The sequence below is a fragment of the Emys orbicularis genome, chromosome 4 (genome assembly GCF_028017835.1).
Source record: "Emys orbicularis isolate rEmyOrb1 chromosome 4, rEmyOrb1.hap1, whole genome shotgun sequence".
Lineage (NCBI taxonomy): Eukaryota > Metazoa > Chordata > Testudines > Emydidae > Emys > Emys orbicularis.
Window position 1 is genome coordinate 113,614,919 of NC_088686.1, and position 22,128 is coordinate 113,637,046.

The 22,128-nt window shown below is 41.2% G+C and overlaps 1 protein-coding gene across 1 annotated transcript in view; it reads right to left on the reverse strand.

The window, feature by feature from the left end:
* Window positions 1-2,843: 2,843 nt before the first annotated feature.
* Window positions 2,844-22,128, reverse strand: part of CHID1 (chitinase domain containing 1) — a 274,987-nt gene continuing 255,702 nt past the window's right edge. Inside the window, exons 11-13 of the mRNA XM_065403952.1 lie at window positions 8,427-8,507; window positions 5,020-5,062; window positions 2,844-2,999 (exon numbers count right to left, since the gene is read on the reverse strand). Of these exons, the coding sequence (XP_065260024.1) occupies window positions 2,901-2,999; window positions 5,020-5,062; window positions 8,427-8,507 (223 nt within the window). The 3' untranslated portion in view covers window positions 2,844-2,900. The remainder of the gene's footprint in view (window positions 3,000-5,019; window positions 5,063-8,426; window positions 8,508-22,128) is intronic.

The window sequence follows — 22,128 nt, forward strand, 5'->3', positions numbered from 1 at the left end:
TCCAACATATTCAGCTAAAAGACCCCTACTGTTTAATTAATTATATTTTAGAAAAGTGAGCCAATGGAAGGGTCTGTTGAAAGAAACACTTTTCCCCTTCACCTTGTGGTGCAACAGATGTCACTTATTTTAATGGGAACAAAGGATTTCTAAATTGGGTCAACCACTGATTCTATAGGTCCAATATCCCTGCCCCCACAAAGCATACGTAGCCAATACATGCTTCCAAGAAAGAAGAACCTTCTATGCCCCCACAAAGCATATAGCTAAGGTGTTTAATTCTATACAGGTGGAGGAGGAAATCCCTCAGCCGCATTAGGAGTCAGTTTAGTTGTTTCCTTTAAAATAAAAAACAAACATTCATTCATTTAGCTATACTGCATGGGGGTATATTTTAGTACTGAAGAGATGTTCATATTAATGAAAGCTCGTACCTTTGCCTTCTTCTTCTGGTGTATTATTTATAAAGTATGATAAATGTGCAAGGCACCTTAGAGATAAAAGGCAACATCTGTGGCCTGAAGCACTTACACTATGAATGGTTTTAACTACAAAGTGCACTTCTCTTCTGGTGTTTATTTTTCAAGATATAAGCAGGGTTAGTTCGATCTTTCTGTCACGGAGAGGCGTTCATTCCATCTGCAAGGAAGGGGAGGACAGTTCATCGAAACGTGCAGCTCAGCCGGAAGACAGATGTGACACTTGAGCTTCACAGCAAACAATCAAGGAATACAAAAGAAGGCAATAAAAAGAATGTAGGAAGAAAAAAATATGTACATTGACCACTGCCATGAGGGGAGCTGAAATATTGTTTACTTCCCCATCCTCCAATTTTGAAAGTTCTAGCTAACTAGCCTAAAAATATCCGTGCATCTCACAATACAACCTGTTACAATTTTTATTTATCATTTGAGTGCTGAAACAAAACAGCTTTGTAATCCCATTGAAAGGAGAAAAAGAGTGGAATTAAATTCATTTGCTATTCTAGATCCCATTGCCAATGTTACTTTAAATTGCTTTTGACTGAACCAGAAAGTTCAGGTTAACTGAACAAGAGGATTCACAAAGCAAATTACCTCAGTACTAATGGCAAGGAAGAAAGATCCCTGATTAGTAAACCCTGTTGGATACTTTACAGTGTGAAGAGTTGAGAGATGCCAGAACTAAATCAGAGAGGTGAAAATCAATAGGGTTTTAATCAGTGGTGGATTACAGTGGGATTTATTTGCTTGAAACCAGCAGGAGTAGATAAATCCCCCACTGAGATTAATTACTAGCAAGGGAGGTGAGGGGGAAGTAGAGCAGTTATCTTAGTGGGAGCTATGAGTGGCAAGAAGAACAGCAGTGGATCTATAGGGCCAGGGCCGGCTCTAACTTTTTTGCTGCCCCAAGCAGCAAAAAAAAGGGCCGCCCCCCGAGCGCCGCGCCGCCGGAGCCCGCCCCCCCCGCCGAGCGCCACGCCGCGCCACCGGAACCCCCCCCCCGAGCGCCGCGCCCCGTGCCGCCCCTCCGCCGAGCGCCGCCGGAGCCCGCCCCCCCCGCCGAGCACCGCGCCGCGCTGCCCCCCGCCACCCCAAGATTGGCCGCCCCTTACCAGGTGCCGCCCCAAGCATGTGCTTGGTTGCCTGGTGCCTGGAGCCGGCCCTGTATAGGGCTACTGCTTAGATCTCTACAATCAATAGCCCCCCTTCAAATTCCCAGTACTCCCTTTTTAGCTTCCTACAAGGCATCTCATTTTAGTCCATGTGTTATTAAATACACAGAACTTGTGAAACTTGTAAGTGTGAATCACTATCTTGGAAGGTTTTTTTAAAAAAAAATACAAAAAGATCAATTTGTATGCCTTTTAAGCTGAAGGTTAGGTCATCAAGTATTACACCAAAAGCAGTTGCGATGAATTGACAGATCACATTTTGAGATGTCCCCTCTGCAGGCTTTCCAAAGCACAAACAAGTTGGATTAACAATTCACAGCCTTATTTTGAAAGGGGTTGAGCATCCACAGCACCCACTGAGGTCAATGGGAAACAGAGGAGCATCTTTGAAAATCAGGCCATCAGTGCTTAGCCATTTAATTTTATTCACTTCCCAAGTGCATTTTTAAGGCCTTTGATGAGAGAAGTTAGGATTTCCTCAAATTAAGCATTAATGCAAAATACACGACTACAAAGTGACCCATCCAGCAGATTAAGGATAAGACAGCAGTCAGACAAGCCCTCTGGTGAACAACACGTAACTTTAGAACCAAGTCCGGAATAAAAAGTTACCATGGTTTTGAGCTACTTAAGGGATTTGCTAAATACAAAAAACAAACAGAACAAAGTGCTGTTAGTCAGTGTTTTGATTCTCTACTAGCCTGGCAGAAATATATTATTTTTTTCCCCCTTCCAGTTTTATGCCTACCTTACCATTACATAAAGATCAATACCTGTTTACAAATGAGTTCTTGTACAAAATCTGAGACACTAAATTTGCCATGCACAAACCAGACTGGTAGGTCCATTCACTTACTTCTGTGATTACCAATGATAGATGAGACATCTACATCTTAAACATGGGTCAGAAGGATTACACTGTCTGTGTTATTTCCTTCTAGGAGATAGTGCATGAAAACTATGAGAAGTCTAGTGTTCTCTTGATGGTGGTCTATTTTAATGACTGTGTAAAGCAAAGGTTAGAGGCACAACTTTTGTTTCTGTGCATTTTCTCAAATACAACCATGTGTTGCAATCTGTACAGTAATTCAGAGCAGGTTCTTTATTGGGAAAAATGCAAATTCCATACAGATTTCATATAAATTACAAAAAACAAAATTATAAATCATCTCCCCACAAATACCTCACTTAATTGAATGTGCAGTCTCCATGAAGCAAATGAAGTCTCTCCAATTAGTCTACCATTTTAAAGCAGATCATAAAAATAATCCAAGCCTTGTCCCAGCTCCCAGATGGCTATTCCAGTCCCCAATTCCTTTGCAAGTTCTAAGCGCAACTGGATGGACTAAGAAAAGGATAGAGAAGGTAATCAGTTTTTGCTGAATATAAACATTAGAAACTGCATGCAGCCCTCTCTTTGTAGTATTAGACACAATGCATAACAAGATTTTTTGTTTAAGTATTTTTTTCTTAGGACCTGATGCCTGGAGACTATAGTTTTAAGTATTCACTGGTCAATAAGTGCAGAGCCAGATTAGTCCCACCAGTTAGGGCATTTTTTGGTGCATCAACCTAGCATATGATGATTAACTGGACATACAGAACAGCCTTGAAGTAAGCAATATTCGGAACTACGCACTGAAGTATTTTTATTTGGGCTATCACTTACACGATGTACTGCAATGCACACTTCGAAAACTGTGTCACCAGAGATTTCAATTCTCCCAGAAGTCTTAAGTCAATTAACACAACTTGTCACGTAGCAAATATTCTGTGTTTACAGAATGTCATCTCCTACCCAAGGCCATTCTTTTCACATTTCAGGGCAAACTCACAAAGAAAATGACATCTTAAAGGGATACTGTCAGGCTAGTATTTAAGAAAAAAAGTAAAACAAAAACAAAAACCCCCAAACCCAAACCAAACAAAAACAACAGCAACAAAAGATTCCTTATCTATGTTATAACCACAACTTTAGATTATTACAAGTGAAAGAATTTCAACAATTTTATGTTTGGCATTTCTCTCAGCCTGGACAAACCAAGATAGTATTTTTCTAGTCCACTTTCAGATTCTCTTGTACTAGTGCAGTGCTGTAAAGTCTGAACTGCAAACACTACAGGGAAGTGTTTAAAACTTGTTCTCATTGGAACTGAATATCATGAATATATCTGTTTGCCTTGGGGTTTGTGGCTGTTTTTTACAAAATCTGAATGAATTCAAATTTGAGCAGACAAGATACCTATAATTACCCAATTAAGATGAAGAAACTGGGTTGTGAGGGGGAAGCTAAAAGACAATTTGGTGTCACTAGCCGATTTAATTACTTTTATATGAGTGATTTTTCAGCTTTGCTTCAGTGTAGAAATCTCTCTAAACCTTTCATTACAGCCTGTTAAGAATGGAAGGAAAATTCTATTTACGTGTGTATAAATACACCAATTGCCACAGTACGGCATCTACTCTTCAGAGACGAAAGAATGCATGAAAAAATTCTCAAAAAAAATTAGAGGAATTATGTTCAAAACCCAGATGGAGTCTGCCAATAATGCGATAAAAGCATTCTGCAAGACCAAGGAGAATGTAGCTGGACAACTTTCAATGCAATCTGTCTTTGCTAAGGTGCAGCTACCTTGGGGTTTTCAGCACTTCCCCATGTGGCTCAACCACTACTAGCAAGAAAAGAATTTAAACACAGTGATAAACTCTTTCACATCCTGTCTACATTAGGGCCAATGGTGGGAAAGGTGCTCATGAAGCTGAAAGGAACATTCCTCTCCCACTTACATAATGTGGGCTTCTGATGGATTCATAATGGTTTGGTCATTTACAATTTGGCACTCTCTTTTCTAAGCTTAATATACTTTCATTATAAGCTCATTTTCCATTCCAGTTGACTCTTCAAGTCCGGTCTCTAAGGTTTGCCCACATATAGACTTACTGCACAGCAAGCTGGGTGTAAATCTATAGCGCACTAGTCTGCTGGGTGCACTAATTGGCGGTGTGTGGAGCCCGATACTGTGAACTAAAAGCTCCCTACTGCACTTTGACCTACATTTCTCTCTGTTTAAAATAGCAGTAGAGGTCAAAGCACTCTGGGGAACTTTTAGTGCGTAGTAGCAGGATCCACAACAGTGACTCAGTGCGCGGCAGGCTAGTGGATTGTAGATTTACACTCAGCTTGCTGGGCACTAACTCTCCACATGGAGAAGCCCTAAGTTGACGTGGGAGAATCTAGTGACAGAGTGGCCTCTTGTACAAAAACAAAGGATTCCCTCAAAAATGCAAGGAGGCAAAGCAGTATCCACCATCTTCCCTCTTTTTCTCTTATCCCCTTCTCATCTGAAGAAGGGACATAGACGTACCTTTAATGTTGGGTAGAAGACAACATGCTTTCCTCCTTTACTTCTGCAAAGCACAAGAAGAAAACTGAGATAACACAGTATTATTGGCACCCAAGAGTTAATATGAAAATAGAAAGCCAGTCTGAGGAAGGGAACTTTGTATAATAATTTGCAGAAGTAACCTTTGATTCTTTGCTTGTTACACAAACGGTCTTCGGGATATGTGCACTGTTTAAAGATTTATGATTTGATACAGTATTTCAGTGTCTTTGTATGTAGGTTGGTCTCTTCTTAGGCTATGTCTACACTACAGCTGGGATCGACGCTCTGAGATTGATCCACCAGCGGTCGATTTAGCGGGTCTAGTGGAGACCCGCCAAATCAACAGCAGATCACTCTCCAGTTGACCCCTGTACTCTACTCTTGATGAGAAGAGTAAGGTAAGTTGCTGGGAGAGTTTCTCCCATCGACCCCCCGTGGTGTAGAGCCCACAGTAACTCGACCTAAGGTACGTTGACTCCAGCTACGTTATTCATGTAGCTGGAGTTGTGTAGCGTAGGTCGACTTTCCGCGGTAGTGTAGACATAGCCTTAGCAACTGAAGACATGCAATATATTCCCAGGTGACATACTTCACTAGTGAAGCATATTTTCTGCTCCGGATCATATTAACATTCACCCTAGCTAAACCTCTGTAAAGTGGAAGTGGGGATGGGAAGATGCGAATTCTTTCCTGTAGCTTGGCTAACCCAGTGCAGACAGGATGATCCTCACAGTTGTCAATCAGGCAGGTGGCAGCAAGTCAGGAGGAGGAGAATTTTCAGGCCCAGTGTACTCTCTGATTGATTCTCTCTTCCAAAAGGCTCACAGATAAGAATGTTCAAAGAACTGGTTCCAAAGTTAGGTTATGTAGTGTTGACTATATTTCCCTTCACCCAGGTTTGATTTGCCAGAGGCTGTCCTGGAAGCGTGGCTGTACTGAGTTAAATAATGCCATTGAGCCAACCATTCAAGTACAGGATCTCGGATTTGCCTTTTGAGAGCAAGCCTCCATCTTCAGGTGCCAACAATACCTCAAAAAAAAAGGACTTCTATACAAACAATTAGTTAGAGGCATGCTGGGGTGTTAATATATCCCATGCTAGCTTGCTGCAGACTAACCTCCAGTGTGGATCCCCCAGTTTGTTAATGCACTTCCATCTAGATCTCTTTGAAATGGGGCTAGCTCAAAGCACATTAATGACCTGTTACTACCCATCAACAGGGTCCACACAAAGCAGATTCACACCCCAGCATGCCACAAGCTAGTTTTTGTGTAGACAAGCTCTCAGTCTTCAGTTGGACTTTGAACAGAGAAGTTGTAAACACGGATTATTGTTTACTGATTTTTATGCAATACAAAGAAAAATGTAATTGTTTGACATACACAAAGTAATTTCAAAACAGCATACCAAAGAATTCAAAATGAGAGATGATAGATCAGAGGCCTTCTCTTACAGAGTTACAGAAAAAAATCAAAAACTAGTCATTGAACAGTTAAATATCGTTAAACCTCCTGCATGGTGCCCTTTTCAGAAAAAGTATAACAAATAAATGCAGAAGATTATGTATTTACTTGAGCAACACAAATCCACATATATATGTTATTAATTAATATTATATCAAAATTCCTCAAGAGGGAACAATTTTATAAGCTTCCTTAAATAAGGTAAAAAAAACCCCTTAACACTCCAGTATGGCTGCACAGTTGCAGAGAGGCTGGGACAGGGCATGGATGATAGTGAGGAAGAAGTGCTGAAGAATGGATTAAATTCTGGTAAGAGGTGTATGTAGTCAGAAACCAAGCAAGGAAATACACAAGGAAGGCTACTGAGCCAGGGAAGCAATACCTGAGAGCTGAATTAGCCGATGAATCTCAACAATTCTGTCAGCTTTTCCTTGAGCAGCTGATTTGAGTTATGAAAAATATGGGGAATAATTCCTCACAGTTATAAGCAAATTTTAAAAGTATCATAAGTCTAAGAATGTGAGAGAAGTTTGTGGCAACCCTGGTGATTTAGCTAAAAAAATAAATGTCAAACTGACAGGGCCACATTTAAAAAAAGGGAGCATTTTAAAAATGTTTCACCCAAGAAGTTTCATGGGGGAAAAAAATCAATTGTTCACTGAAGAATTATGATGCTTTTTTAATGCAAGGACAATGCATCACAAAATTTACTTCATTAATTTATTTGGATTAGTGCATCTTATATAAGTTATAATATATTAGAAAATATACTGATAGAATTTTATAAAAGTAATGACATTTTGGTTATAGAATCTTTGCCAAAAAGAGAGGAGAACGCATGCAACTGATGGTCTCTTACAAGGTTAACAAATTGGGGTTTAGCAAGATGTTGCTATTATTCCTTTTATCTGTTTAAAACGGTTTTCTTCTAGTATCAAGCACTTATTTATTCTTGTATGATGACAAAGGAAAATAGCCTTATTTGTCCTCTACAACTTTTGTTATTTTGTATACCTCTTGATGCTCTTTTTAAGGCAGTTGTCCTGGTCTTTTTAGTCTCTCCAAGTCCCTTTATGGCTCCTCATTTTTATTGCTCTTTGCTGGGCACAGTCAATTTCTGCTACGTCCGAGTAACACTAAGGCTGAATCTGCCAGGCTCTGTTATTCCTAAAAGTGTTGCTCATATATATATATATATATATATATATATATATATATATATATATATATATATATATATATATATATATATATATATATATATATATATATATATTGTCAGACTTATGGCAAACCAGCTCAGAGGTTGCATCTCAGACTTTTGTTTAAATGAGCCTTGACAGATAACTTAGGTAGGGATGCTCTGCATACCCAAAATACTTCTGAAGATCTGATCCACCAGACTTAAGTGTTAAAGTTTGTTTTAGCTACATTTGTTACTTCATTCACCCTTCCCTGGCTTATTTCTGTCCCCTGAAACCCTCTTTTATGTTCCTATTCATGGCTACCATAGCTGACAAACTGCAGACTCTCAGGGCTTGTCTTCACTACCTGCCTGGATCGGCGGGTAGAAATCGATCTCTCGGGGATCAAATTATCGCGTCTCGTCGGGACGCGACAATCGATCCCCGAATCGACGTGCGTACTCCACCAGCGCAGGTAGGAGTAAGTGCCGTCGACGGGGGAGCCGCGGCGGTCGATTTGCCGCCGTCCTCACAGCGGGTAAGTCGGCTCGGATACGTCTAATTCAGCTACGCTATTCACGTAGCTGAATTTGCGTATCTTAAATCGATCCCCCCCCAGTGTAGACCTAGCCTCAGTATGCTGAATTCAGTCACATATTATAGAAGTAGTAATTCAGTGTCTATGGGACTCAGGCCCAAGAATATTCACAGAGCAGTAAGTAAATGACTGCCACTCACTTTTTGTATTCCAAATAGTGTTCAGCTATTTGTTCATCCCAAACAATTTTCGGTTTGTTTTCCTTCAGGGTTTCGATGTACCTATAAATTAAAACCACAGGTATAAAATTAGTTTTATAATTATTCTAGAGAAAAGTTTAAACCATTAAAAGAATGTTAAAGCTACTTATCCATCCAAGTAGCATATGTATAGAGCAGGTTGAATATTTATTAATAGTTTACTCAACAACATCCTTCGTCAACAGTCTAATATATCTTTTGCAAATCAGGTTTTTTTCCAGCCCATTCAAGCAGCTAAACAGATATGCAATTTGTTTTTTTTTTTGCAACTGATGAATTTACTCATATATGTATTTTCATTATCCAACTATTATAGCATACCCACTCTAGTACTTGAGCACATTTGAGGTCTGTTTCTAGGACACTGACGCCAGGGATTTGAACCAAATTCTCCCCAGCTAGCAATACATAATATTTACCTATAGGCAACAACATCAGCAAAAAGTTTTAAGACTCCTACACCCTGCAGAAAGCCATTTCCTAAAAGTGTAGGTTAGTTCTTTTCAAAATGAGCTGCTTGTGTATGTACTGTTTCCTCTTAGCACAGAGCTCCATGGAAGACATTTTTCACGTTTTGTTTTGTTCGATTCACTTGTTTGGGTACCATCCTTCAGAGAAATGACACACTTGCCATCTGTCACTGTTGGTGTCCTTCCAAGACAGGCAGAACCTAATCATGTCAAAATTTGAATGTGGAGTCCAAATCAAACCTGCACCTTCAGGAAGGATTTATTTTATTCAAAAAGGAATGATGGTCCAATAGTTTGGGAGTTAACCTGGCCCTTGGGAAACCCACATTAAACTCTCTCCGCCACAGACTTTCTTCCTACGTGACCTTGGGCAAGTCATTCAGTCTCTCAGCTCCCCATCTGTAAAATGGGGATAGAGCATTCCCTATCTCACAAGGATATTGTTAGGTTAATACATTAAAGACTGTGAGACACTCAGATACTATGGTCATGGGAGCTATATAATTATGATAGATATATTTTTCCTCTTGCATATCCTCCTGCCTCTTTTCAGCATGAATCTTCTTTGCCCAGAAGGCAGAACGTAACTTTTTCTGACTGGACATTGGAGTTGTTATTGATTGACAGTTCATCCCATTTCCAAGAGGCACTGCCTTCTTTCTACAGACAATCACAGATTTGAAACCAAATCCCCACTTGCCAGTGCATCACCTTACAATGGTCCCTACAGATTAACTGAATAGGCAATAAGAGAGCAGAAAGGTGATGTTAATAAAGACTACTCTTCTCCTGAATTTCTATTTCTGCAAGGTTGATTAAAACCATCTGATCCATAACATAGGACTCATTATAGCAGAAATTTCTCTGCTCCGAACAACATTTACAGGAAAAAAATAGACTTTAAATCTTTTTATTTTTAAATTCAAAGTTTCCATCACCCAAGTTCAAGATGGCATAACCGATTTCCATCAACCATTATCCTGACCTGTTAGTCCTGAAATCCCATCAGACTATACATTTCAAAAAAGAAAATGGTTCGTATTTCTGAGCTTGATAAAGATTTATTCTCCCCTTTCTTCAAATATTATTCCAAATGCAATTACAGCATTCACTATCATACAGAATACTTTCACCTCTCTGCTGTGGTTTTGCTCAGCTGAGCGTTGGTACATAGACGGTCTATGATTCAAATGGCATTTTTACGAGAGAAAGGAATTTAGTTTTATCTAGTGCAATTCATGTTGAAGCGATCTCAAAGTGCTCCACAACATGACCTAGAGTGTGCTAGTTCAGTAACTGTCAGCAAACATACTGTAGTACCGATTGTAAGGTCAGCAAGGGCTGATTTATACGGTAGTCTTGAACATTTAGTTTTTCACTGACAGGTAACATAGGACTAAGATCCTTATTCTTTTTTTGAAAAGTGCCATAGAATCTTGAACTTCCATTTGGATCATCATTAAACATGGGCAGCAGAGAGCTAATTTTCATATTTAAATTCAAGGACAGCACTTAGCACCTTGCTCCATTTCAGAACTGCATCATCGATAGTTATAACAGCACAAGTTCTGGTGTAGGACGTGGGCTTATGAGCATAAGGTCCAGAGATAAGTGCTACCAACTAAGCCATGCTGATACACATGGGTCTTCTTTTGTACATGTGAAGTTACAATAACAAATTCTAATTTATTTGCTAAAAATTCCAACAGCATTAAAGAATGGTAAACACTCATGATTTTTTTAAAAATCAGAAATGTAACATATAGCACCCTTCACAGCCTACTCTGTGTGTGTGTGTGTGTGTGTGTGTGTGTGTGTGTGTGTGTGTGTGTGTGTGTGTGTATTTAGGGCTGTCGATTAATCGCAGTTAACTCATGCGATTAACTCAAAAAAATTAATCGGGATTTAAAAAATTAATCGCGATTAATTGCCATTTTAATTACACTGTTAAACAATAGAATACTAATTGAAATTTATTAAATATTCTGGATGTTTTTCTACATTTTCATATATATTGTATTGTGTGTTGTAACTGAAATCAGTGTACATTATTTTTTATTACAAATATTTGCACTGTAAAAATGATAAACAAAAGAAATAGTATTTTTCAATTCACCTCATACAAGTACTGTAGTGCAATTTCTTTATCGTGAAAGTGTAACTTACAAATGTAGATTTTTTTTGTTACATAATTGCACTCCAAAACAATGTAAAACTTCAGAACCTACAAGTACATTCAGTCCTGCTTCTTGTTCAGCCGATCGCTAAAACAAACAAGTTACAGGAGATAATGCTGCCCACTTCTTGTTTAAAATGTCCCCTGAAAGTGAAAACAGGCATTTGCATGGTACTTTTGTAGCAGGCATTGCAAGGTATTTACGTGCCAGATATGCTAAAAATTCATACACCCTTCATGCTTCGGCCACCATTCCAGAGGACATGCTTCCATGCTGATGACGCTCATTAAAAAAATGTATTAATTAAATTTGTGACTGAACTCCTTGGGGGGAGAATTGTATGTCCCCTGCTCTGTTTTATCCACATTCTGCCATATATTTCATGTTATAGCAGTCTCAGATGATGACCCAGCACATATTGTTCATTTTAAGAACACTTTCACTGCAGATTTCACAAAATGCAAAGAAGGTACCAATGTGAGCTTTCTAAAGATAGCTACAGCATTCGACCCAAGGTTTAAGAATCTGAAGCGCCTCCCAAAATCTGAGAGGGACGAGGTGTGGTGCATGCTTTCAGAAATCTTAAAGGAGCAACATTCCGGTGTGGAAACTACAGAACCAAAACCACCAAAAAAGAAAATCAACCTTCTGTTGGTGGCATCTAACTCAGATAATGAAAATGAACATGCATCAGTCCACACTGCTTTGGATTATTATTGAGCAGAACCCATTATCAGCATGGACGCATGTCCTCTGGAATGGTGGTTGAAGCATCAAGGGACATATGAATCTTTAGCGCATCTGGTACGTAAATATCTTGCAACGCCGGCTACAACAGTGACATGAGAAAACCTGTTCTCACTTTCAGGGGACAGTGTAAACAAGAAGCGGGCAGCATTATCTCCTGCTAATGTAAACGAACATGTTTGTCTTAGCGATCGGCTGAACAAGAAGTAGGACTGAGTGGACTTGTAGGCTCTAAACTTTTAGATTGTTTTATTTTGAATGCAGTTTTTTTTTTTTACATAATTCTACATTTGTAAGTTCAACTTTCATGATAAAGAGATTGCACCACAGTACTTGTATGAGGTGAATTGAAAAATACTATTTCTTTTTTTTTTACAGTGCAAATATTTGTAATAAAAATAAATATAAAGTGAGCACTGTATACTTTGTATTCTGTGTTGTAATTGAAATCAGTATATTTGAAAATGTAGAGAACATCCACAAATATTTAAATAAATGGCATTCTATTATTGTTTAACAGTATGATTCATCACAATTAATTTTTTTAATTGCTTGACAGCTCTAGTGTGTGTGTGTGTATGTATACATACACACACACACACACACACACGCTATATGGTTAGTTATATAACCAAAATAGGACACACAACCATAATTATTTTTTTTAAAGTTGCTCATTAATGTGCTGCATTTACCACATACCGTTCACACCTGCACTGAACATAGTACTCCAGGGCTTCTCTGGGAGGCTTATCGCCACAGTATGCAAGAGCTTCACAAAAAGTAATGAGTTTATCTTCACAACAACAGTAAGGTAAGTGGTATTATTCCCATTTTAGAGACAGGGAAATAGGTCACAAAGATTAAGGCCAAAATTGTCAAAACTGTCCGGTAGTTGTGGGTGCCCAACTTGAGAAACACAGGACCTGATTTTTTACAGTATTTATCAAGAACAATAGAAATGCTATGTTCAAAGCACAACTATGACTACCTTCAGTTGCAGTTGTGAGTGCTCAGCACTTCCACAAGTCAGACTTCAGATGTCTCAAGCTGACCATCCAGAAAATGAGATCATCTGTGAAAAGTTTGGTTTAAATGACCAGATAGAAACTCTGACACACAGACAGGGATATAATCCAATTCTCCAAGACAGATTTCAACTGCCCTTACCCACAGACCATCCTCTCTCTTCCTGCAGTCCCCTGCCTCATCTGGTACTCCACTTGTGCAACAAATGAGGCAGAGCTTTTTGGGGAGGAAGGGTTGTTTTGTTTTTGTTTTGATTTTTTTTAACAGACAACAGCCTCACTCAATATGCAAACCTGATTCATTCCCAGAGCCCAGTCCATCATGTATACTGAATGGGGCATGGGTCCTGGAAAAACATAAATCTGATCTGAAATTAAAGATTATCATGATTCACATACACAGGTGACCGTTTAGTATATAGAACAGGAGTACTTGTGGCACCTTAGAGACTAACAAATTTATTTCAGCATAAGCTTTCGTGGGCTACAGCTCACTTCTTCAGATGCATAGAGTGGAACACACAGACAGAAGATATTTATACATACAGAGAACATGAAAAGGTGGAAGTACGCATACCAATTGTAAGAGGCCAATCAATTGAGATGAGCTATCAGTAGCAGCAGAAGAAAAAACTTTGAAGTGATAATCGAGATGACCCATAGAAGGTGTGAGGAGAACTTAACATGGGGGAAAAAAATTTCAATTAGTGTAATGACCCAACCATTCCCAGTCTCTGTTTAGGCCTAAGTTAATTGTGTCTAATTTGCATATTAATTCAAGTTCAGTAGTCTCTCTTTGGAGTCTGTTTTTGAAGTTTTTTTGTTGCAAAACTGACACCTTCAAGTCTGTCACTGAGTGATTAGAGAGGTTGAAGTGTTCTCCCACTGGTTTTTGAATGTTATGATTCCTGATGTCAGATTTGTGTCCATTTATTCTTTTGCGTAGAGACTGTCCAGTTTGGCCAATGTACATGGCAGAGGGGCATTGCTGGCACATGATGGCATATATCACGTTGGTAGATGTGCAGGTGAACGAGCCCCTGATGGTGTGGCTGACGTGGTTAGGTCCTATGATGGTCTCACTTGAATAGATATGTGGACAGAGCTGGCATCGGGCTTTGTTGCAAGGATAGGTTCCTGGGTTCGTGTTTTTGTTGTATGGTGTGCGGTTGCTGGTTAGTATTTGCTTAAGGTTGGGAGGCTGTCTGTAAGCGAGGACTGGTCTGTCTCCCAAGATCTGTGAGAGTGAGGTATCATCTTTCAGGATAGGTTGTAGATCTTTGATGATGCGCTGGAGAGGTTTCAGTTGGGGGCTGAAGGTGGCGGCTAGTGGCATTCTGTTATTTTCTTTGTTGGGCCTGTCCTGTAGTAGGTGGCTTCTGGGTCCTCTTCTGGCTCTGTCAAACTGTTTTTTCACTTCAGCAGGGGGGTATTGTAGTTTTAAGAATGCTTGATAGAGATCATGTAGGTGTTTATCTCTGTCTGAGGGATTGGAGCAAATGCGGTTGTATCTTAGAGCTTGGCTGTAGACAATGGATCGTGTGGTGTGTCCTGGATGGAAGCTGGAGGCATGTAGGTAAGTATAGCGGTCAGTGGGTTTCTGGTATAGGGTGGTGTTTATGTGACCATCGCTTATTAGCACAGTAGTTTCTAGGAAATGGACCGCTTGTGTGTATTGGTCTAGGCTGAGGTTGATGGTGGGATGGAAATTGTTAAAATCATGATGGAATTCATCGAGGGCTTCTTTACATGGGTCCAGATGATGAAGATATCTTCAATGTAGCACAAGTAGAGTAGGGGCGTTAGGGAACGAGAGCTAAGGAAGCGTTGTTCTAAGTCAGCCATAAAGATGTTGGCATACTGTGGGGCCATGCGGGTACCCATAGCAGTGCCGCTGACTTGAAGGTATATATTGTCCCCAAATGTGAAATAGTTGTGGGTGAGGACAAAGTCACAAAGTTCAGTCACCAGGTTAGCTGTGATGGTATCGGGGATGCTATTCCTGATGGCTTGTAGTCCATCTTTGTGTGGAATGTTGGTGTAGAGGGATTCTACATCCATAGTGGCCAGGATGGTGTTTTCTGGAAGATCACCGATGGATTGTAGTTTCCTCAGGAAGTCAGTGGTGTCTCGAAGATAGCTGGGAGTGCTGGTAGCGTAGGGCCTGAGGAGAGAGTCCACATAGCCAGACAATCCTGCTGTTAAGGTGCCAATGCTTGAGATGATGGGGCGTCCAGGATTTACAGGTTTATGGATCTTGGGTAGCAAATAGAATACACCTGGTCGGGGTTCTAGGCATGTGTCTGTACAGATCTGTTCCTGTGCTTTCTCCGGGAGATTCTTCAAAGATCACTTCAAAGTTTTTTCTTCTGCTGCTACTGATAGCTCATCTCAATTGATTGGCCTCTTACAATTGGTATGCGTACTTCCACCTTTTCATGTTCTCTGTATGTATAAATATCTTCTGTCTGTGTGTTCCACTCTATGCATCTGAAGAAGTGAGCTGTAGCCCACGAAAGCTTATGCTGAAATAAATTTGTTAGTCTCTAAGGTGCCACAAGTACTCCTGTTCTTTTTGCGGATACAGACTAACACGGCTGCTACTTTGTAACCAGTTTAGTATATGGTTTTCTCAGTTAAAAAAACCTGAAAAAGCAAAATTCCATGATATGGAATCATACCGACCCCATATGGGTCAGCAGCAGAGCTGGAACCCTCAGATCCACAGCATATACCTATCTACCACTTGAGCTAACTGAAAACTGGTAGAGGATAACAGCCTACTATTGCTGCCAGAACTGCCACTAGGAGGAAGATGAGAAAATTTGCCAATAGATTTCTCGACTGTTTTCTAGCCAGCAGCAGAATCCTGGATTCTGTTCCAGGTTCTGGAGGGGAGTGTTCTCTAGTGGGTAGAAACATTTCTGCCCATCCCTTAGCATGCCTCTCCTTGCAGCCCGCAGCCTTCTATCCTTGTCCCACCTGTTCCTTTCCCCACCCTTACCTCTGGCCTGACCCCTCTCTGTTCCTATCCCCCCCAGCATGCTCCCCTTTTGCTATCCCCTCTCTAACCTGCTTGAGTTACAGTGCCTGGCACCACAGCAGCCCCTGGAAACCCTAGGAAAATTATAAAGGCCCATTCAGCTGCTGCAATTCTGATCTGAAGTATGCTCAGTGCAGACTGAGCAGCCAGAACCTGGAGGACAGCCTCTAACAAAACTCTACTGAACATGTGCAAATGAAAAATGTGGGTGGATTTTCATGGAGACAGCAAAAGACATCTAACCCCTTCATGAACACCTTGCAAATTTCAAGTGCCTGCTCCAAAGCTATAAATTTAACCTTAGCAAAACTGTATTTTCCCCCAAGCCTCGTTCTCTGAAATGGCTGAACTGTTAAAAGATCAGCTTACGTCAGGCGCTTGGAATGGAAAATTTCAGCCTGAGCAATTAAAAATTTTACAAAGTTACAAACTACTCAAAACACATTCATATAATGGAAAGTTGGGCAACTTTGACCACAAGTGTCGCTGCCAGCTTCACCTATTGTATGAGAGACTCAAAACGCACAGTGAACTATCTATAAATTACGGTCAGACATATGCCAAAAAAGAGGTGGTCACATAGCGCAGTTGCAGACACAATCCATTATTCTTCCATACCGTTGACATTGCTTGGTTACAGAGCCTTATGGCAGGGTCATGTTGAAATATTGTTCCCTCAGCATTGCTTTCTATGGAATAAATGAGAAGCCAAAGGCTTACCCATGATCGAGCACTTTCAAGTCAGTCCTGTCAAAGCTGTGGACCTATGAACAATACCAATATGGCTAGGCCCACACACTAGTGTGCTTTGCAGCACATTCAACTATCAAATACGGGTCCAAGAGAAAGATTCCCAGGATTTATGGCAGTTGCTGTGCACTTCTTCTTACTGGTGTGTGAAAAATAGCATGGCACTGGAATACCTTAGGAGAAAAAAAAACTGGTGATCTACATCCCCCAAAAGAAGATATTTATCTTTAAGCATAACATTTTTAGCCTGGAATACAAATATATTAAAAAATATTCTAGAAACATATTTTTTGGCAAAGAACATACATGGGGAAAATATATAGCTTCATTTAATTTTGAAACCAGGGCTTTTATTTGATGTATCTATTTGTTTATTTTTGTAATGTTTCTAGTTCTTGGGAAACATTTCTAAAAGCACCTAAGTGACTAAGCATGTAAAGGCTCTCAAATGCCTACGTCACTTTTTAATAAAGTCACTCTCCAGTTTTTCATTTTCTTCTGCTTAATCTTTAGAGAAAGAAATTAACACTAAACATATTTCCCATGTCTCTTCTCTTTTCTCCTTTGAGTCCTCTTCTGAAGTCTTTGTGCACTGGGAATTATGGATGCATCAGGAGGTCAAAATCAGACCCACTGTCATCTTTTTAGTCAATACAACTACTTGACTGATAAACACATCCTCCACTCCAGTTATAGAAATTGACAGACCTGAAGACTATCCCCTTTTCTACTGCTCCAGCAAAGAATGCTGTGCTGAGGCAGCTCTGTGCAACACCAAAGTGTTCCAGAAAAAAGTTATGTAAAATCTACAGTAAGCTATTAAAAAGAAAAAGTGCAGCAGTAGCAGCAACTATGTGCCTAATTACATATGTAATAAGACAAGCAAATAAGAAAAATAAATTACAGGCTCATCCCCTACTAAATTTGAAATATGCACAGACGCATTAAGAGTATCCACATGTAGCATTTTATTTTAAACTGGCTGAAGCTATACCAAGCCACTCCTATGGTTATAAAACCTGTACATATCAGCAATTACATTTGTTAGAACACATATGCCTCTCAACATGCCAGACAACTGTACCTACGTATGGTTCAACTTGTAGAAGATAAGTTTTAGATTGCAAGAATCCACACTAACTGTATTGCCTCTTCATGCCACGTAATTAAGACACAGTTTGTTGCATTAGTTCTTTAAATCGAAAAGTCTAGATGTCGGAAGCCAAATAAAATGTACAAAATACCCTCCAAAGAATGCTCAGTCCAATGCACATGACACCTCACGTACAGGACGACACTGGTTATTTCAGAACTATCACATGGTGTATACTTGGATCACTCCAAAGAAAAGTGCAGCATATTGGAGGACAAATGCATACCCATAAAAAAAGACCTTTTTCAGTGAGGGTATTATACCATGGGCTGGCAATTCAGATGGTTGCCAGGAGTCCCGTTTTCGACCAAAACGCCCAGTCAAAAAGGGATCCTGGCGACTCTGGTCAAAAGTCCGGTCTGCGATGCAGGGGGGCTAAGGAAGGCTCCCTGGCTCCCCTGGCTCCGCGCTGCTCCCGGCAGCACCCGGTATGTCCCTGCGGCCCCTAGGCGGAGGGACGATCAGAGAAGGTCCGCGCGCTGCCCCTGCCCCCAATACTGGCACCACAGCTCCCACTGGCCAGGAACTGCAACCAATGGGAGCTGCGGGGGCGGTGCTTGCAGGTGCGGGCAGCCCGCAGAGGCCCCCGGCCCCTTTGCCAAGGGGCCACAGGGACATGCCGGGCACATCCGGGAGCAGCATGAAGCCAGGGTAGGCATGGAGCCTGCCTTAGCCCCGCTGCACCGACGACCGGGAGCTGCCTGAAGTAAGCGCTGCCTGGCCGGAGCCTGCACCCCAATCCCCCTCCCCCAGGTCGGAACCTACTCCCGCACCCTAACTCCCTCCGAGAGCGCACACCCCAACCCCCAGTCCCAGCCCTGAGCCCTCTCCTGCACCACAAACTCCTCATCCCCAGCCCCACCCAGAGCCCACATCCCCAGTTGGAGCCTGCACCCTCTCCCACACCGTAGCCGTCTACCCCAGCCCTGAGCCCGCTCCTGCACTCCAAACCCCTTGGCCCCAGCCCAGAGCCCCCTCCTGCACCGCAAGCCCCTCATCACCGGCCCCACCCCTGAGTCCACAGCCCCAGCCATAGCCCTCACCCCCTCTTACACCCCAACTCCCTGCCCCAGTCCGGAGCCCCCTTCTGCAGCCTGAACCCCTCATTTTTGGCTCCACCCCAGAGCTTGCATCCCCAGCTGGAGCCCTCCCCCCTCCCACACCCCAACGCCCCACCCCAGCCCAGTGAAAATGAGTGAGGGCAGGGGAAAGCGAGTGAGGGTGGGAGGGGGGATGGAGTGAGTGGGGAGCAGGGCCGGGCAGTGGTGCTCGGTTTTCTGCGATTAGAAAGCTGGCAACCCTAGTAATACATTCTATTTAATGTTGAATTTCAATGTCCACTATAACTTCCTCCTTTTTTAATTGCTCGTAACTTTCTCAAACCAATCTCTTCCTGGGTGAAAATTTCAATGCTTGATCTCAGGATGGGGATGGTTTTTGATGGTTCATTTTTTAAAACAAGATTGAGCAAAATATATTCTACTGTGAAGAAAAAGGATATAGCCTTCCTAAAGTGTGCATTGTAGCACAAGGTGATGGGAGGAGCTATACAAAGAAAGAAAGGTAGAGGCTACAAGGGATAATGGCAAATGTTTGATGGCTGCACCACATTTGTGAAATTGTTGTCAAAGATGAGTCTTGCACCTGAGTCTTCCATTTTACAGTCACCACTAAAATGACTGACATCTCACAAAGAAACAAAGCAAAGAAGTGTGCCCAACAGTATAAAGAACTGAAACTGCAGAGATCAAACAAAATATGGGGAACAACCTGAAGAAACTGCTCCCTACTAGGCAATCAAGTCCTACACTCAAAGGAGTCTTTCACTTAACACACCCATGATAGCCCTTCTATAGCTCTGAATGCAAATGCATGTGATCAGTTTCTTTCTTGCAATCACATACTTTTCAGCTTTTGGTTTATGAGTACAAGTGCCTGAAAAGGAGAAGTTTCTACTCTGCAGATGCAGTAGCAGGCTACAGTCAGCACTTAGCCCTGCTCTGTTCCAGTTTGTGAAGGAAGGTCTTTATAAAAGCAAACAAAACAAAAACAGGTTTAAAGTAGTGAGGTAACTACACTTAGCTCAGTCTCAGAAGTTACAAAGATCCTTAAGAAATTTTGGAAGAAAACTTCTGCAAAATTACTGAATATATTCATAGCTATTAAACTCAGCTATGAGACACTCAGCACTGTTGATTAGCAACCTCTTCAACTGTAACATGTGAAAATAAAATACGAAAGTGAACTGGTTAAAGAAAAACTATACCAAGAATGTTATGTCTCCCTCCCCCCAAAATGCAACCGGCTTGTAAAATTGCAAGTACAGAAGGCTTGTAATGCATCACATTTTAAATATTAGTCTTTAAAGATAGTATTTCAGAGCATCCCTCAAATCAACCAAGAGCCCTGCTTTATGAAATAATAAACATTCAGGTGATTTTTTTAATGCAGAAATCCAGGGCAGCTGTGATTGTTGGATGCATTCCTCCTCCAGTTTCTCAACATAAAGCTTCCTAGACTCAAATATGTCACTATTAGGATGCCAAACTATAAATTAGTAACTTTTAAAGAAGGCAAAATTGTATCCCACTGTACCACTTTCTTATGCATTGCAGAATCTAGCATTTATTTCCCCAGCTTTTTAAAGCTGGATATAAAACAAAGACAGAACATTCAATAAAAGGATGACAAGCACAGTGTGTCTTGGGAAAGAAATGGCACAATAATAAAACTGCAAGTGAAAGTGTACTTCACTGACATCAAATCAACTTTTACTCCAAAGATTGCGGGGCCAGATTCTGCAGCCCTTATTTAGCTTGCATAGTACCTCACTCAAAGAATATTCCTATTAAAATCAACGGGATTACTAGTGAGATAAGACAATATGCAACCTGAATAGGACTTGCAGAATCTAGCCCTATTCATACACAACAGTTTGTACATGGGGTACACACACAACACTTATCTCAGAGGCACACTTTCATTCCTGTGCATAGCTGGTGAAGGATTCACAAAATGGTCTGAAAACAATCTATATAAAGTAGCCTCTTCCTATATTAATCTTCTCTCTGTTGTTGCCTGCTTCTTTATTAGGTCAGTTTTTAACAGGCAATTATAGCATTTTGAAGATTTCCAACAGGGTGGCTCCACTGTTAATGTGTGTTTGTTTTAGTGACTTTATAAAATCATCTCATTGATTTTCCCACAATACTTCACCACTAACTTGATGGATAAGGCTTTTTAACACAGTCTTACTTACAGTCAACCTGTCTCCCTGCGCTAGAGAGGAAGGTATTGAGTGTTTTACCCGTAGCCATGTTGCAGTAGCTGAATAACTCACCAGTCCACTAGCAGGGGCACCAAACAACATTCCTTCCTACTACTCTGCACTTAAAAAGCACCTTGTATAGAGTTCTAAATATACTTCTGAAGCACTAATATTTTAAGGCACACAACTCCAAGGAATCAGGTTGGTATCCCATTTTTTAGAATGTTACAGAGATAGGGGCTGAGGTCAAGATTTTCCAAAGGGCCATCTGATTTTGGGTGCTCCTTGAGAAGTTTCAGGATGGAGACTCAAAATGGAAGTCCCAAAGTTAGTGGACACTTGAAAATTTGGGCCTGTGACTTGCCCAAGGTGGTTTAGCCCGTCAGCAGAGGACTCAAGAATAGAAATCAGATGTCCTAGCTTATAGTTCTTTACCCACATAATTATTTAAGTGTGTTTTCTAGTGAACAATTATTTGTCTTACTTTAAACTGTTGAAAGTTATAGAAATATTAGAATATAACTTACTTTTTAATGCTTTATTCATAATTTGCGGGGAGTCAGTCCCAAAACTACTTTTAGAACAGTTCACGGCAGCTATACCAAACAAAAGTAGGTGCACAAATGTGTCATTGTTCTGATAATCTGAACAAGGTTTGAAAGCTAAACCAATACTAGAGCTGGATGAAAATCAGAATTTCTGCCCCATATGAAGGGCCGGATTAACTCTCCTGTGGGCCCAGGGCTATTAGATTTTGTGGGGCCCTTGGGGGTTTGGAGTGGGGGAGTGGGCTCAGGGCTGGGGTAGGGGATTGAGGTGCGGGAGGGGGTGCAGCTCCAGCTGGGGGTGGGTGGGGCCAGGGATGGAACAGGGGGTTGGGGTGCAGCAGGAGGTTCAGGGTATGGGCTCTGGGTGGGAGTTTGGGTGCAAGAGGGGGCTCAGGGCTGGGACAGGGGGTTGGGGTGTAGGAGGGAGTGCGGGGTGCAGGCTCTGGCTGGGAGAGGCT